The 18,440-nt window shown below is 40.9% G+C and overlaps 1 protein-coding gene across 3 annotated transcripts in view; it reads left to right on the forward strand.

Annotated features, from left to right (window-relative positions):
• The window catches only part of ZPLD1 (zona pellucida like domain containing 1), a 94,069-nt gene extending 85,538 nt beyond the window's left edge, over window positions 1-8,531 (forward strand). For all 3 annotated transcript variants that reach the window (XM_085072599.1, XM_085072590.1, XM_085072582.1), the window contains 4 exons: window positions 720-891; window positions 2,217-2,325; window positions 5,095-5,124; window positions 6,969-8,531. In XM_085072599.1, coding sequence (XP_084928725.1) covers window positions 720-891; window positions 2,217-2,325; window positions 5,095-5,124; window positions 6,969-7,144 — 487 coding nt within the window. In that variant the 3' untranslated portion in view covers window positions 7,145-8,531. The remainder of the gene's footprint in view (window positions 1-719; window positions 892-2,216; window positions 2,326-5,094; window positions 5,125-6,968) is intronic.
• The last annotated feature ends 9,909 nt before the right edge of the window (window positions 8,532-18,440 follow it).

Here is an 18,440-nt window from a genome sequence, read left to right on the forward strand (position 1 = left end):
ATTATTAGTAGGCAGGACCAAGGGCTAGGCTTATAGATAATATGTCAGAACTCATTTTTGTGTGAGCATAAACATAGAAAAAAGTGCAAAGTCATAAGAATTATGAAGGTAGAAAAGCATATATCCAAAATAGCTCTACTAGAGGTAACATAAACGGACAAAGTGAATGGCTAAACCGGTCTCTATTTTACCAAAGGTAAATGTGGTGAATGACAGTGATAAAAAACGTCAGAGACTCCAGTCCAGGAAAGCAGTTAAGCAAATGATTAAATAGATACTCCTGCTTCTTCTCTCAGTAATAACATTTATTTGAATTGGAACTTTGCAAAACATCTTGGCAGTATTTCAGATTAAATTTTAGCCCTGACACCTACTGGAGAAATACTGTCTTCATTTGGAGTTACCTGTCTATACTGGTTAGCATACCTGATTACTTTTTGCTTCTGGTCTCAAGTTTCTTTGGGCACTGGAATTAAATGGTACTTTGGTTATTTCTGTGCTGCTGCAAAGCAAACATAGCGTTCTTGCAGGAATGCGTTTCAGCACAGGACTCTGCAGCCTCACGGGCAGACTGTGTGTGTGCAGATACTTGCACTGTGTTCTTTTCCAAGGAACTAAAGTGTTGAACGTGCTGCTTAAGTCATCTTATTCTCAGCTAAGTGCTTCAAAATACCAAGAGAGCTGTTCATCCCAGCTTTACCTTTCTCTACAAAAACTAGCTGTGACAAGGATCCGCAGACAACCATCATTGAGAACGGCAAGAGTCAAATGGGCCGGTTTTCCTTCGAGGTGTTTCGCTTTGTGAAGCACAAGAACCAGAAGATGTCGACGGTCTTCCTTCACTGTGTGACAAAGCTGTGCAGAGCAGATGACTGTCCCTTTCTTGTGCCAGTAAGTTGTTCATTATCTGCACATAAAATAGGCGCACTGGAGTTCTGCATACAAGTGTTATGGAAGTTTGGATGGCACAGAATGAAGCTGACTTATAGACATTGAAATAAGAATGTTTTTTGTGTCTGAAGGAATGTGAAACAACTAATGAAGAATAGGGAAATGAATACTGTAATCTGGAGATAAAGTAATACTAGACCTGCAAAACACAGGTTGTTGAACATGTGAGAAAGGACCTGCTTGCTTTGTGGTCCATAATTTTTAGAAGTAGCAACTCTGAGACAGTTTTCGTGTTGATATTCTTAGTATAGCAGTAAGGTATCCATTGTCAGAGTGGATAAAGACAAATATCTTAGAATATAATGTATGGAAAACTTAAAGCTATAGGAAATGCCATTATACTGACACGGAAAATCTGTAAAAGTTTCTCACAGTGAAAAAAAATACTGTACCACTTATAGTTTATTATCATCTTCCTTATAGTTTGGAAACTACTCTTTTCTTGAAATTCATGGTCTATTCAAAATTAACTAATATTAGGAGTATCGGGAACAACCAATATATTTTGGAAATTGAAATCTTTAAATAAACATATAAACACAAAGTTCTGTGATGTCTCCAGAACACAGCATCGTTTTCTGTTCAATGACTTCCTATTTAGACTTTTGAAGTGCTGTCAGTTCGGCATACTTCTGAAATTTTGTACGTTGTTTTATATTATGTTATGCATTTACATAATTTGTTTTGTATTCAATTTATGTTCTGAGGTTTTTGATGTTCTTTCAGAAGAAGCTGAAACTAAGGAAATGCTCTTGTTTGAAGCATGCTTGAGTACCCTAGATTAAGGTAGATGATAGGTTACAGATGTTAAAGGCGGATTCCAGATGAGAGTGCTGGGGATTGTTTTAGTGTGAGTCATTGCGATTTAGAACTCCATGGAAGATGTGCAAATTCTCACTTGAGAAGCTTGCTAGAATAGGGATTGTCAGGAAAAACAGATTTGTTGGGGAAAACTGTCTGTAAACACAGCTTTGGGAAATTAACTACTGAAAATTTAATATACTATCAGATGGATCTTGTACACAACAGCAATGTAGTTTTGTAAACAAAGTGAGGCAAAATACAATGGGAAGCCAGGCATTTGTAAGATACACTTCTAGGCAATATTGCAGCTGTTTTTATTGCTAAGTAATTTAATGCATACTAAGAAATGAAATCAAAGTTGTAGTATTGCTTATCATGTAGTTTATATTAAAGCAGGAAGCACAAAAAGGCCACAATTCTGTTCCACTCTAAATTCATGATTGTTTTGATTTACCACTCAGATCTGTAGTAACAGAGAAAGAAGAGACACTGGTGGAAGGACAACTTGGAGCCCGCAGAGCACATCTGGCAATGCTGTAATCTCTGCTGGCCCCATCATTACAAGGAGTGGTAAGAATAAGCAATCTTCCTCTATGGACTGCAGGAATTTCAGAAACCTGGGGAAACGTTTTGCAGTTTAATGTAAATTTGCAGTGACTTAAAGGGTGAATTCTCTGTGAGTTTGCTGAGTATATTTTACTACATTTTTTACTATTTTGTTTGGTAGACATTTTGAACTAGTATTTGTGTTTGGCTCTCACATGCTTCCTCCTCCAATAAAATCACTGTGGGATACTGTTATATATATATGTATATATATATAAGGCCATTATAAAAGTCCAAACTCAGTGGGTTGACTTCTTTTTTTGTCAGATTTCACTGAAGATAATATAAATGAAGGTACTGTGTTCAGTGTTGCAATTTAATTTGGATGGATAATGAATATTCACTGTCACTTTCTATTCACCATTTCTTCCAGCTTCCCTCTGGGTTTTTATGTATGTATTGCCTAAAATTAATGCACTCCATTCTTAGCTGTCAGCTATAAGAAAGAAATGGGACAAAACCATTGTAAATTTTCAACAGTGGGCCAAAATTTACTGCTTTAAATTGGGGGTGAAATTCTATGATTTTAATTTTTATTGCAAAAGGTTTTAAGAAAAAAAAAAGGGCAGCTCTAAATGAAACCCGCAGTCTCTGAAAATAATTCATGTTACTCCTGTTTGTTTTAGAAATTACAGGTATTTATAAATAACTGCAGTTAAGCAACTGATTTCAGCAATTGTAGATTTAGGATGCTGAGAGTAGGACTGGACTTGATCTAGGAAGACTAAACACTCGAGAATAAAATCCTTCTTTACATACAAAGTAGTTGCACCCATCTACAAAGAGAGCAACTGACCCTCTGGAATGGGGAACCACCTAACAAGAGACCATTTTTAGAGCAAATATGCTCTAAGCAGCATTTCTGCAACGAAAATAAGTATTTTTCTTTGCATTATACATGGTCTCATTTGAGTCTCTGCTATCTGATTAGTCAAGAAAAAGTGAGAAGAACTAACTTCAAAGTTGCACATGAGTACATGTATACATGTGGGAAATGAATGATGGATTTGCTCAGCCAAACATGTATGCTGGAGTAAAGCTGCCTTAGGCAAGGAATGGAAACTAGATACAGCTTGTTATATGAGCAACCCCTGGTAGGTAATAGAGCTTATGATTCAAATGCTGAGCGCTATTTTTACAATTCAGAAAAAAAAGAATACTTATCAATTACTTTTAAATACTGCACAGCTTCAAGCAAAGAGATCTGTCCATGGATGTTTAATGGCCCTAGAGAAAGGATAAACAATTTTATAATTTCATGACAGCTATTGAGGTTGTTTAAATGAAATCATGAATAAGGCTGAAAAAATGAAAATAATTTTTTAGGTGTATTCTGAAAGCGAGTGGGTAAAGCTTTTTTGATTTCTGTATCTACAAAGAATGTTTCTGGAGCATTCCACTCAAGCTGGCAGAAGTAGAGTTTAATAGGAAATACTTGGGAAAAAAATGGGATTCAGTTCTAAACTCTGCCATGAATTTCATGAGTGACATTGGGCAAATCCCTCAATCTGACTTGCACTTCACTTTTTCTGCTAGAGCAGAAAGAGGGAATTAGTCTGGCTCTCACTTCCCATTGTGAAAATAAGTCCATAAAAACCAGGAGGCTTATGAACACAATAGTTAAGAAAATAAAAGGGGGGAAAGATCATGGGAGAACTTGACCAAAACCACCTGCATGATGAATAATTTTGGATAAATTTGGATTTTTTTTGGAAAATTTAGGTAAATTTTGGATGAGGAGTGCCAGGGTGTTGTGCTGGCTCCTTGAGATAGCCAGGTCTCCCCACGGCTCCTGTCAGCAGCTGTTTTGGCCATGGAGCTGTTGATGCAGCTGCCTTGGCAGAAACTGAACAGTGCTGCTGCAAAAGAGTGATGGTCCTTCTCCTGTGTAGTTCTGAGCTCATATTTCCAACATTTGGCTCTTTTCAGAGAAACGTTATTCTTTTTTGTTAATCCAAAATAAGTCATTACAGGAGATACACACAGAAGAATATGTTTTAGTCTCTGTATGGAAACAAAGCAGGTACCTACTTGTGAAGTTGAAATTATGTAGCTTTTGATGGATGTCTCTCTTAAACTCAGGAGACAGCTGCTCAAAACAAATGTATACGTGAACTGTGTTTACAAATTGCACAAAAAACCCCCAAAGTAGTCACAGGAAATGTAATTCTGAAATGGACACTGGTACGCAAGTAAAAACTGAAGACAAAATACAAATGTTACCCTGAATATAAAGCCACTATGTAACTGCCAAGAGGAAAACGAGCATGGTGAAAATAACATTTTTGTAATAGTTTATGTCACTGACATATTTTTTCCTGTAAAATTCAAGTTTTTTCCTATAGAGCTATTTTATAATATGATTAACAGTGAAGGGACTTGCATATAACATTGTGCTTATGGTTGTATTTTTGCTGAGGGGACAACAGAACTGGCCACCTTCTCAATTAAGAGGTTCCTGATTTAAGGTGGTGTTGGTTTGTTTTTCCACAGGACATTAAAAATATTAATTCAAATTTTAATATCTCCTGATATTAAAAATGCAGTAATGACATGCAATTAATGCTATTGTTCATATTCTAACAGATGCTGAAAGCTGCTAGTCAATGTGGCAAGTACAGCTGATGTATTTTAAAAATAAAACTAGGACTATTGGGTTTTCTGTTGCAAGAGGGGAGGAGGTAGTCAGAGGTATTTTAAAAATATAACACATGCCATTTTTGTTTTATATAGATGAGACGCCAACCAACAATTCACAGCTTGGTAAGTTAATCAGAATTCCAAGAAACATAAAAGAGGGTTTATGAGAGAAGCAGAACTGAGGAGATGAACCATTTTGATTTATATCTACACACCAAGAATTTTTTTTGTTGTTGTTACTTAAATGAGTCAATACCAACATACTGAAAAGAAAGCAATTGGCAAGCATGGAATTCTCAGTTTAGTTTGTGCACCTAGCCCAATCTACATCACTAAATTTAATTCCTATGATGAAATTGAAATGAAGATCTGATGCTATGACATATGAGAGTTTAAAAACCAAACTTAAGCAGTAAAATTTTCTCATGCCAAACAGGAGTAGAGCAGGAAAATTGTTATTGTGCTGCAGTCTAGCTTGGTTCACATCTCAAAACCAGAAGATCAGAGCTTCAGCTCCTGTTCTCCTGGCATTTAGCAGTGCAAAGAGCCTGTGGAGAAACTTGGATAGATCTTGTGCCCTGCTAGGGGCAAGAAAGGAAGGAAATAGCCTGCAGAGGAGATCAGCTCTCTAAGTTTTAGGGTGCTTTTCCTTGGCTACTTAGAGGACTTGTTTCAGCCTGTTACTGTTCTCTGCTGGCAACAAGGAGTGGCTGGTGACTAAGAAAGGATGAACAGGGTAGCCAGGTGGTACATTAGGCCATTTCACCTGGTACTTCTTCATAACAGGACTGAGTGGAACAATGAATCTATCCTGTCCTCTGAACTCTAACACTATTTACTTTCTTTTCTCAACTTAGAACATGTAAAAGCAGCTACTGTTCTTGCCTGTCATGGAGAGTTTTCCCTGTAATTAATTGCTCCCTTGTGTGTTCCTACCCATGGAGATAATTAAAATAATAAAAAGCAAATTCTTTATTTGCTGCACACAGTTTGGTATGTTAATGGCTGCTACCTTTCCTTCCCATCCAACAAAAGCAGCAGCCTCTCCATCCCAGGGCAGCAGTCTTTCTTTTGCCTGCTGCTGTCCCAGTGGAGAGCACAGAAGTGTGGAGTGAGATTACTGCTGCAGTGGTCAAAAAGCAGCACAGTGTTGAGTAGGGGAGGTAACCAGATCAACAGCACTGATTTCCTTCCAGCTTGGGTGAGGAGGATGGGATTAGGGTTGAGGCAAGGTGGCTGCTTCTGGGAGAAGCAGTGTGGTTTCTCACGTAGAGGCTGTGTTGTCATTTCATCTCACTCTCCAACACTGGTGATGCCAAATGCTCATTGGTACTCAAATGCTTTTTTCCCATCCTGATGGAAATGGCAGTACAGTCTGTGGATGTATGTGGTCCAATATCTCGGAATTGGTCCATGAACAGACTGTTGAACTGCATTAAGTAATAAATATGTCACCTCTTCTACCTGAGAATTAATAAACATAATTAAGAAGCCCTCACTGAAGGTGTACAAGCTTTGAGAATGTCTGGTATACGGTGCCAGATGTGTCTGCTGATTTATATAAACTTTGAATTGAGATATAGATGTAATGTTAGAGGGGAAGAAACCCTTTAATTAACTTGATTAGCCCACAGATCTTTATACCTCTACCACAATAGCCCTTGGATAATGGTAGCCTTGCTTTGAGCAGCACAGGTCAAGGTTGGTCACTAGCACATGAGGGATTATGCCTTAGAAGTCTTTTGTCTTTTTCCCCCAGCATGACTGATATTGAAAGAGCTAATAACTGTTTTCAAAATGTACTTAGACAAGCTTTATCCAAGTAGACAGGTGCTCATTCTGAGGTACAGTTTTAGTTCCTTCACTGCAATTATACTGTATATTGGATGTTGGAAGGGGAGGCAGAGGTGTTTGGCACTCCTGCGAGATTATAGCCAGATCTTACCTGAGCATTTTTCTTCTTGCAGCTCACCCAAACGGACCTCCTTTCCAGCTGAACACCGTCACCAGCGCGCTGATTTCAGGCATTGTCGTCCTGGGAATCTCAAGCATTTTCTTTTTTGTATGTTCTCTAACCCTTCTGCACAGAAACTGGCCCAACAGCTCAGTCCTGAGTGGCATCCGGAACCCAGTTTTCAACTGAAAGTGATGATTTGTTTGCACTTTTTGTTTGGGGTTGCCTTTCTTGTCTGTGAAAAATGATTCCATTAAAAAGTAACGTTAAGGCAACACTCCAGTGGTATCCAGCTTGTATTCCAGCTATTCTCTATCTGTAGATTTGCTAGGTGTTGTTGTGTAGGTAAGCAGCAGTGATATTGGTAACAAGCCTAGAAGATTTTGAGAATCTCAATTGTGTTTGCAGTCAGACTGCATGACATTTGCCCATGAATGTGCTGACAATAGAGCTCATGTCTTCATCTTCTCACTAAGGTCTAAAAGCTGAAGATGCTGCAGATGAGAACCTTTCCAAGTATGACATTTTTATACACAGCCTGACACGTTCAGAAAAATTCATAGGTTCATAAACACCTAGTAAGATAAGGATCACTTCTCTTTTGTCATTACATTTTTCACAAAAACAAGTGTGTCTCAGGAGGAATTTGTTATCAGCTATCTCGCCTAGAAACAACCCAAGAAAGACTTGGAACAAATGACTTTTACTTTTTACTAATTTGGAACTGTTTTCTTAAATATACCTTCCATTGACTTGTAGAGATAGCATGTATTAAATATTGCCCAAACTTGCCTCACAGAAAATTATTTTTTCAGCACAATTTGGCAAGTGAGTAAAACTCTCATTAATATACTAATTGGTAAGGGCAAATTTTGCCCCATGAGTTTTTCAGTTCTCAGATAAGGCTTTCATTTCCACATGAGGAGTCATCAATCAGTGCTTATTTCTTTAGCAGATTTTCTGCATGAGCTAGACTTGTTCACTGCACGGATGAGGGGAGGAGGGCAACTAGAAGGATAACAGTCTACAAGCAGTACTGTACTGTTGACTCTAGTTAATCTGATTAACATCAGACGTACCTGAAGTGGGTGTGAGTGACAGGTGCCCTCAAACAGGAGCACAAGGCAGTGGCTTAGCTGTGTAGAATAGACCAAAATGCTGTTACTGGAGAGGCCACCATAAACACAACATATATTAAGCTGGACTGGATAGACAGTCGGGATTTTGGTCACACATACAGCAGTTAAATTTCATTTTTCATGTACTGTACATATTGGCCTAGAAACACCTCATTGATATTTATCATCATCCTATGTTAACCATGTCTGTGTCTTCACTGATGTGACTGAACTGGCTAATGATCAGGGCTTTTTGGCTCTCAAGACTAAAGACAAATACAGTCTTGTTGTCAGTTTTCTCTGATCCTGCAAATGCTGTATAAAGGCCTGTTGTTTGCAAATTCCACTGTGCTGTAGGGCGGTATCCCTAACAACCAATACTGTGCCTGTTTTCCTCCAGTCTTAATACCTCAGAAACATTTTTGCACTTCAGGGGGTAGGTCTGATGACATGTAAAACACGATTGTTTAATAAAATTATTTTAAACATTTCAGAATGGATACTTTGTCTGAACTGTTTTCTCCCCCTGTCCAATTGTTAGTTTTGTACATGCTTCCGTGGAGCTCATTCTACAAAGATGAAAACTGGACCTGCTTTTTGAGTTGGTTTGGTAAGAGCTTTCAATATACAGGATAAATTAATATAATTATAGCTTTGCTGACCTTTAAAGGAGAGTGGTAAACTCTGGAGATTTATATTCCAGCCTGGGGATAAATAAATTCAGATAATCTATTTTAATTTACTAATAAAGACAACCACAAAAAGTCCATTAATGTAATTACTACTTAGTAAGGAGCAGCTTTAACCGAAAGTTTCCAGTGATGGAGATAGCCATTATCGTCCTGAGAAAGTTGTTTCAGCAGTTAATTGCTGCCTTTAGTACTTTTAAAAAGACTGACTAATGTGAATATGCCCATTTTGACTCACCAGCCCTTAAAAACTGTTAGGCTTATGTCTGCTAGAGAGAGGGAGAGACCCTTTTTCTACCACAAATCCCATCTAGTTTGGCTAAGATCACAGAAAAAGAAAGTGAATGTTGTTGGACATAAAAAAAGCTGCTGATATAATATCATACTTGTCCTATTTGATTTATCTGTGTTTCTGGAAAGCAGTTTGTTGCTTTTCTATAAAGAAATGTGTTTCTTTATTAGTAATTAACGAATTCTTGTTGACTAAACTTCTTGAGGCTCAGCTAACCTATTACAAAAATGGAGTTGTCACTCAATGCAATGTGCAGAATGTTTTTCTTTTGTTTGTTAAAATTTCTGGAGTGGTTTGTGTTTGTGAAGAACCAGGTAAGATATTTGTGTAACTTTTCCTCATGTGGAAATTGCTAGGTACCAAAGGGTGGTCTCCCTCTGGCTAAATTAGTGGACAGAGCTCTAACAGTCATCTGCAAGAATCATTACTGAATTTGCTATGGATTGTGAATGTATTTGTCTCCATCATGCATTCAAAGAAACAAATATGTGTTCCTCCTTGGTAAAGAAACATGGAGAGTCACAGGTGGAAAACAATGCCTAAACCAAGGCTTATTCATTTACAGATCTGACATGGGAATGCTCTATGAATTTTAGGGGAGCTGAAAACTTGAGGCAGGCTGCCAAAATAGTTCTAGAAAGAGAAGGACTGACTGAATTTGTACAAATATCCCCATCCTGGATTGTTTGAAAGAAATATACAGGTATTAGGGAACACGTGGAATCCATAACTTGTGACCACACAAATTTCAAGTAACAGGTGAGGCAGAAGTTGAGTGGATGTGTGTGAAAGTTACACCCTACTTTTTTGAAGGGCAGGCTATCAGGTGAGAGGGAATGGGGAATGGATTGGAAATATCAATTACATGTAGTGGGCACTGGAAAGATCAAGTTTTAAAGGAAGCACTGAAACTAAGAAGACATGTACTCTGGATGAAGGAGCTCTGGCCAGATACAAAATGGGTGTCTTGCAGGTGTTAAGTGAAACAGAATTGCTAAAATAATAGTGGCTCTCTTAATGCAAGGACTTCCCTTAGGGGTGCCTGTTATGTGTGTTTTAATGCTTTTTATGCACAGAGGTCAGGTTTCTGCAGCTAAGCACACTGTACTGAAATATTCTCAGGTCTGTGATCCAGACCGGGGAGCAGATCAAAAAGAAACTGAAATGTTAAGCTCAGTTCTAAATCTTGTAGAGCTTAATAAACATAGAAAAGGGTGAAAACACTTCCTGGGTCCATTCTTGGAAGAGATAAATGGCATGTCCAACCAGAACTGTGTATACCATTGCTTGGGATGAATTCAGTTGACATTTGAGAAAAAAGCCTTGGCCAAGGAACCTGGAAGTAAACCACATTTCCTACTATATTCAGCAGACAGTATTTCTTACTTTTGATGTCTCTTAGACTCCATAAATATGCCAGAAGAAGCAGCCTTGCCCTGGTTAAGCTACTCATCTCTTCATCTGGAGGAGACATAGGTAGGAGTATTGTGGTAAACTAGGAAGTGTTCCAAGTGTTGCAAATTGGTCCTTGGACCTTCCCTGTGCCTTTCAGGAAGAAAGAGGTAGGATGGACATGGAAGAGACATCAGAGAGTAGTTCTGCACAGACTGGACTGTCTGATATGCCCGTGGTTTCAGTAATGTCATGTCTCTTTTGAAAAGTTCTATTAATTTTTCTGTTGTTAGTTAATTAACTCTTTCCTGCTCTTTAAAAGAGTATGTTTGCACAATTAGGAAGCACACCCTTGAGATTAGAGAAATAGAAAATTTAAGGTGGAAAAGTTGTTTAAGTGACTTATTTTGTGAAGAAGGTAAATTAATCACTGCTGGCAAACCAGGGAAGGTGTTGGCCAGCCAGATTTCTAATGCTGCTATTGCATTTTTAACCTCTTCTTTTGGACTTCAGGGTGTAGTTTGAAAAGTACTTTGTGCTAAAGCTGGGTCCACTCCTGTCCTTGTAATCAAAAAATACCATTTAGCCATAGCTGGAACGCCTGAATCACCTGCTAAAAGGGGAAATCTTCACTCTTTTGAACTCCTAATATGGTGGCGGTTATAGGCATTTGCTATCCTCACCTGAGTAGGCCTCAGATACTCTATTTACATCCTGAACTGCTTGTGCATAGACTCTAGGTCTCTCAAGTGTGTTTATCAAACTCGCTTGTTTTGCATAAATAAAAAATAGCTTTTCTTCAGCATGTTTTCAACCCCTTTTTTTGGACTGAAGAGTGAATCAGGAGAGACCTCATGTTCCTGCCAGCAGTGTGTTATATTTCCCATCAAGACAGAGAGGTTGAATGATATCCATTACAGGTACTCTTCAGAGTGGATGAAGAAGAACCTGATCTTGTGATTTTCTCCTCAGTGCTGTAATCCCTTGTCTCTTGATTCAAGCTGAGGTTGAATCAAGATCTATTCAGGTAATTTTATTACTTTTATCAGGCGGTAATATCTCTCTGCTCAGCAGCAGTTTGAGGAACAAGCATAGTTTTAGTGTGGGTTTTTGAACTGAGTTTTTGATTTTTTTTTTTAATTTTTTTTAACTTTATGAAGGGGGATTTGGGAGCTGGACCAATCAGTACAATCACAAATTACATTACAGAGCAGATATGCCTGATTTCTGTTTTCCCCTCTCCAGATTCTAATGGATAAAAATAATGATCCTGTTAATTCAAACACTAATTGCAAATGACTGTTAGCACAAAAATTCAATGCAGGATCTGTACTGGATGACTCATTTGGTGCATAGGATCATGCACACTCACCAGGTGTGTATTCTGCACAGGCTTGCATCTGTTCTGGAGCCAGTGACATGTCAGAAGGTATTTCTGAGTGCTATCTCACTTCAGAGTCAAACCCTGCTTCTGGATGTTAGGGGCTGCCCAGCTGCATCAATGCCATGGGATGGAGTGATGCCTGTGGGGATCCCTTCCTCACCCCAAAACACTGAGCCCTGGCTTGCATATTGTCATCAGAGAACTGCAATGAGTATGGCCAGGGCCAGTGCTCCCAGTCAGCCTCCTCACCATGTTCTGGTGCTTCCCAGCTGCAGATCCCACTGTGGAGGTGCTCTGTCACTTGGCAAAGGGAGCACAGCCTTGGCACTGCTTGTGCTGCTTGTTTGCAGTGCTGCTCACAGAGAAGCTGAGCAGCTTGTTCTGCTCCATGTGAGCTCCACACAGACTTGCTCTGCTGGGAACACTGAGTAAACACACAGACAGAAGGGTATGACTTAGTGGGAAATCACTGAGTAAGCCCCTTTCTGGATAATTGTGTTTGTTTCCACAAATGAAGGCAGGGCAGGGAGATGGGGAGGTGGCAGCACTGTGGCCTCAGGTGTGAGGGCAGCAGTCCCTGCAGAATGGGCTGTCAAGGTGTCAGGTTTCAAGGAAGAGAAGCAGTTTTATTCCATGTGTTATGTGGCAGGAATTTTTAATGTTTATGGTGTCTATGGGGCAACCAAACATCTATGGTTTGCCCTGGTACACTCCAGGGCAGTTAGTTCATAGTGTAGGCTCTGGGGTATAAACTAGGGAAGATTGTGCTGTCCTAGGGAAATTTGCTTTGATACTGAGCTTGCATCAAGATCATAGGTGGACAGATTGAAAATTTAAGCACTCACCTACTTTCCTCTTGTGCAGATCACTTTGCAGCAGCAATCTGTGTTTTGCTTCAGCGGCACTTGGGTGCTCTCAATGCTGTCAGCTTTTTTATCAGTGCTTGCAGAGTACTGCACAGACACAGTGCTCACATAGGAACCTCTCCCTGGGAGTCTCTATTAAATTAATTTCACTTAATAAAAGTGTTTCTGGTCTGTCAGGCCCAAACCATGGGTGTGACTTGTGCCTTGAATCCTAATGTTAAACTCAGACATGCTTTGAGTATTGTCCTCTTTCAATTGCTCTTCTAATTTTAATCCTTAGAGTGGAAATTGCCATGATGGTGTTTTGTCTTAGTATTTTTCAAATCTTCAAATTCATTAAGCCTCTTAGGTTCTTCATTCCCTTAGCAGGTCTTCCAGCCACTAACTATTTTGTTGGTCCTCCACCAGACTTCTTCCAGTTTATTGATTTCCTTCTATTATGGGGACAAGAAAATGACAGAGTACATCTAGTTTGTGCAAAAAGGGGTGAGTAGTGGGGGGCAATGAGTTCCCTCAATCCCCTGGCCACATTCCTGCTCATACAGCCCAGGACATTGTTGAGCTGCCCTGCTGCCAGGACCCACTGCTGGCTCCTGGGCAGCCTCCTCTCCACCAGGATTCCCCACTCCTTTTCCCCAGGGCTTCTCCCCAACCAGTCACTCCCCAGCATATGTCATTGCAGGGGTTACTCCCATCCAGATACAGGACTTTGGAATTGTACTTGCTGAATTTCATTGGGTCCCTGCCAGCCCATTCCTCCAGCCTGATGAGGTGACTCTGAATGGCAGGTCTGCCCTCAAGAGTATAGGGTGGTTATCCCAGTTTGAGTCATCTGAAAATTTGTCTGTAGTCTGCTGTCACCTTCTCCAGATCATTGATAAAGGTATTGCAGAGGACAGATCACAAGCAGACTTCCACAGTGCTCCATTTGTTGCTGGTGTCCAGGTAGACAATGACCACTACTTGCTAAACTAAATCATTCCTCCCTTTGTTCAACTGAAAGAAGTTGTTGCTATCAGTTCCAGGTTCATGTTCTTCTGATCTTGTATGACAGGGACAATGATGATGCTACTCAACAGAGGTTGTTATATTGTTTGCTTTTAATCAGGAAATTACATTAGAAATCCAATCCTGACAGAACGTTAATGTTACAGAGTAAAGCACTAAGGAGCTATGCTCAACGTGGTGTGTTTTCTTGGAAAGATGTTTATTTTCCTTCAAACCTTGCTCTGTTTGCTAGGTACAGGGTGAACAGTGAACCAGAGTAGTTTCAAGCAATGTTTGAAAAGGAGGTTGCTGCCTAGTGGAGCCCTATCTCCTTTACTAGAGAAGTTAAGTTTCCAGTGAATAAGGCAGGGAAATGGTTTAAAATACAATGGATGAAACAGGCGGATTCTGGTTTGTCCGGTTAGGCAGTGCTTCTGAGTCAGTCTCTTCATGGACATGGCTGAAATGACAGCTTGAATTGAAGTCATGCTCTGTACCTTCATTCTTAACTTTCTCCCCAAATCCTACGTTCTCTACCTGAAGCCTTAATCCTTGATATTATTCCTGGTACAGTGTTCCACCACTGTGTGTGTTCTGACCCTGCCAGCTGCTTTAGGGCTTCTGTAACCACTGTGGTCTCCCAAGACCATAGTTTCTGCTGCTCCCCAACTGGGTGGGTGCCTGCCTTCTCTCCTGCCTGGCCCCAGCCTGCCTTGACTTCTGTCCACCAAGCCCAGCCTAACCCTAAGCTGTGACCATGTGGGAGCCAGGTCAGTGTTACCCCCATTGTATTTCTGGTTCTGAGCTTTAGTGTCCCACCTCCTTCTTGGTGGTTATGCCAAACTCTTCTCTAGGTGACTGCTGCCTTTTCACTCTCTATTTACTTGGGATAGGGCACAGGAGACCTCTGGTTACAGTAATGAAAGCATACAGTGGCTAACAGTCTAGAAAATGAGTTCTTGTTTTGGTAAATGTCAAACTTACTGTTCCTCTGGGTAAATCTTAAGGAAATAAATTTTGATGCTCAATATATTGAGCATGCTCTGCTGCTGTTGTCATACTGGAAAGAAGAACTAATAGTATTAAGAGGAAGGAAAAAACATGTTAAGCAAAAGCAACACCTTTTACTAATATTTTTGCACTTGCCTCATAATGAAACTGAAATCCATGTGCTTCAGTAGTTTTTCTGATCCATTCCAATTTGGACTGGAGTTGTGGAAAAAATTTCACTGCTACATTCTGATTTACATGGATTTGAATAAAGCATGAAGGCCTTCTCCAATTAATAAAATAAAGCAAGCAAGATACTTGTGTTCCCAGAGAGCATCCCTCTTAAGTATTTCCTCAGCTCTTTGTCCATACAATTCGTACAGGTCTGCTCTGATGCTACAGAGGTTATTTGCCATTCTTATTGTTTTACATGTTTTGCTGCGGAAGAAGTCTGGAGAGAGACATATATCCTGTTTCTTGTTTCTGTTTCTATGATGGACTGGGTTAATTCTGCTTCCAGGTGTGTTGGAGCTGCCAATAATCCCTTTTAAGGTAGGCATGGAGATCACTTGCATTGCCTGCCTGCAGGTAGAGAAGCGCAATTTTCCTGCTGTTTTGCTGTCTGGAAAGAGCTTCCCCCTGTGAGGAATACCTCTGTAATGATTACCAGGCTGTGAATGTACAGTAGAATAGCTAATGGTATCTGTATTTGATTCAATCTGGTAAAAATGATCTGGCCTCTTGCAGAGTTGCCTCACAAACAGTTCCCATTTGAATTGCTGAAGGAAACACTGAAATGGGTGCACTACAAAGAGCATTGCCAACAGGTCGAGGGATGTGATCCTGCCCCTCTACCCAGCCCTAGTAAGGCACATCTGGAGCACTGTGTCCAGTTCTAGCCTTTTCAGGACAAGAGAGACTATCAGCTCCTGGAGCAGGTCCAGTGGAAGGCAACAAAAATGATTAATGGACTGGAATATCTCTCTGAGGCAGCTGGGCCTGTTCAGCCTTGAGAAAAGATTGCTGAGGATACCTTGTCAAAGTCTACAAGTGTCTGGAGGGAAGGTGTCAGGAGGAGGGAGCCAGGCTCTTCTCCATGGTGCCAAGCAATGGAACAAGAGGCAATGAGTAGAAACTGATGTGCAGAAGTTCCACCTGAACACGAGGAGGAACTTCTTTATTGTGCAGTGACTGAGTACTGAAACAAACTGACCAGAGAGGCTGTGGAGTCTTCCTCAGTGGAAATATTCCAGACCCATCTGGAAACAATCCTGCGCCATGTACTTCAAGAAGACCCTGCTTGAACAGGGAGGTTGGACCAGATGGTGCACTGTGGTCTCTTCCAACCTACCCACCCTGTGATTCTGTGACATGGGTGTGTTTTATAGAGAGGTAAATTTGTGTAAGCTGCATGCTTCCTTTTCCTAATTTATCTTTTTTTCTCCTACATGGTTCCCTTTCCTTTTAAACTTTAGTTTGCTGTCTCAGAAGCTCTCTGAAAGCTTTCCTTCCTTAATAGTCATCTTTCAGTACCTTCCTCAGCATTGTTACAACAGTCCTTCACCCTCTAACTTCTGCTGTAACACACTGGTGTATTTTACACATATAGTTCTTCTGTTTCTCTGCTCTTTTTCAAGTTGCTAGGGACAGCAGAAAAGCTATCTGAGGAAAATAATAAACAACAATCTGAATTCTTTTTCTCAGTTGATTTTTGTGAGATATCCTTAGTTAAGTATTTGCTGAAGTGTAGCAGTGAAAGTCAGGATTAAAAAAGTAGCTTTTGGGTAGGCCTTTCTTTGAAAAAAATCTGTGTATCCTTCCAGCTTGGATGAAATATCTCTTTTGTCTTCCTAGGCAATAGAGACTGCTTTATCTGCATTTAATTGTAACTGGGTGACTTAGCTGGTCAGGGTTTCTTCCAGTGAAATATAAATATGGGATATTAACATAAAAAGAACACATGAACTGTGAAGGTTGTGAGGAGAGCTTACAAAACAAGTTATTTGCTACCATTTTGCTTATTCAGTCGTCTGAAGAGTTATGCTACTGTAAAACTGAGGAAATGGATAGATATTCCTGTGAGATACAACAGACCTCTCAATGTAAAGGGTCCTGCTTGACCAACCTGATCTCCTTCTATGACAAAACGATCTGCTGATGAGGGAAAACCTGTGGATGTTGTCTGTCTAGACTTCAGCAAGGCATTTGACACTATCTCCCTCAGAGCTCTCCTGGAGGAACTGGCTGCTCATGGCTTGCATGGGAATGCTCTTTACCAGGTAAAAAACTGGCTGGATGTCCAGGCCTGGAGAGTGATGGTGAATGAAACTAAATTGGCTGCCAGTCGCCTGCCAGTCACTAGCAGTGTTCCTAAGGGCTCAGCACTGGGACTGGTCCTGTCTGACATCTTTGTCCGTGATCTGGAAGAGGTGAGGGGGAGCATCCTCATTAAGTTCACAGATGACACCAGGCTGGGTGGAGTGTTGATCTGTTGGAAGGTAGGAAGGCTCTGCAGAGGGATCTGGAAAGCTCTGCAGAGGGATCGATGGGCTGAGGGACAACACTGGGAAGTTCAACACGGCCAAACACCAGGTCCTGCACAGGGTTTGCAACAACTCCACGCATCACTCCAGGCTGTGGGAAAAATGGCTGGAGGAAAGTAGCCCAGTGAAAAAGGACATGGAGGTGTTGGTCAAAAACCATCTGACCATGAGCCAACGTGTGCCCAGATGGCCAAGAAGGCCAGCGGCAGCCTGGCTTGGATCAGCAATAGTGAGGCCAGCCAGGACTAAGGATATGATTGTCCCTCTGTACTCAGCACTGGTGAGGACACACCTCGAGTGCTGTATCCAGTTCTGGGCCACTCACCTCAAAAAGGACATTGAGGTGCTGGAGTGTGTCCAGGGAAGGGCAATGAAGCTGTTCAAGGGTGTGAAGCACGAGTCTGACGAGGAGTAGCTGAGAGAGCTGGGTGGGGATCTTCAGCCTGGAGAAAAGGAGGCTCAGGGGGACTTTACTGCTCTCTGCAACCATCTGAAAGGAGGGTGGAGAAAGCTGAGGGTCAGAATTTTGTGCCACATCTCAAGTGAAAGGACCAGAGGAAATGGCCTTAAGTCATACCAGGGGAGGTTCAGATTACATATTTTATGCATTGGAACAGGTTGCCCATGGAGGTGGTGGATCCACTGTTTCTGGAAGTGTTTTGGAAGGCTGTATGAGGAACTTGGGGATATGGTTTAGGGCTGATAATAGTGGTCCTGGGTTGCCAGTTGGACTAGATGGTCTTGAAGGTCTTTTCCAGCCCTGATGATTCTGTGATTTTGAGGTGGCAAGAAGCTCTGTGGACATGGTAGTGTTGTGCAGGTTTGGTTGATATCCAAACAAGAAGAATGGGAACATGAGTTAGGTGGGACTTGTGCATTTCCTTTGACAATGGGATCTGGCATCTGGTAGTATTTTGAGTCCTATTCTGTTGAGAAGAACCTGTATAGTCCTCAGATGAAGGATTATTCATTGATATTGTAGCATGTGTCCTGAGCAAGTGACTGGGGGGGAAGCTGAGGTACAGAGCTGTGGTTTGTGAAGTACATTGTGGTACTTGGATAACCTTCATCTGCTCTTGGGGTTCAGTAAGACAGCTGATGTGGGGCAGCTACCAGAAGATAACTAAAACACAAATTCTTGCCCTGCTCAGGGTGTAACTTCTTCCTGGAGCACTGGGAGAACAACCACTGGCTTTTTGGAGTGCAGAGGGCCCATCTCCTGCT

Source organism: Lichenostomus cassidix, chromosome 1 (genome assembly GCF_008360975.1).
Source record: "Lichenostomus cassidix isolate B80296 chromosome 1, HeHo_3.0, whole genome shotgun sequence".
NCBI lineage: Eukaryota > Metazoa > Chordata > Aves > Passeriformes > Meliphagidae > Lichenostomus > Lichenostomus cassidix.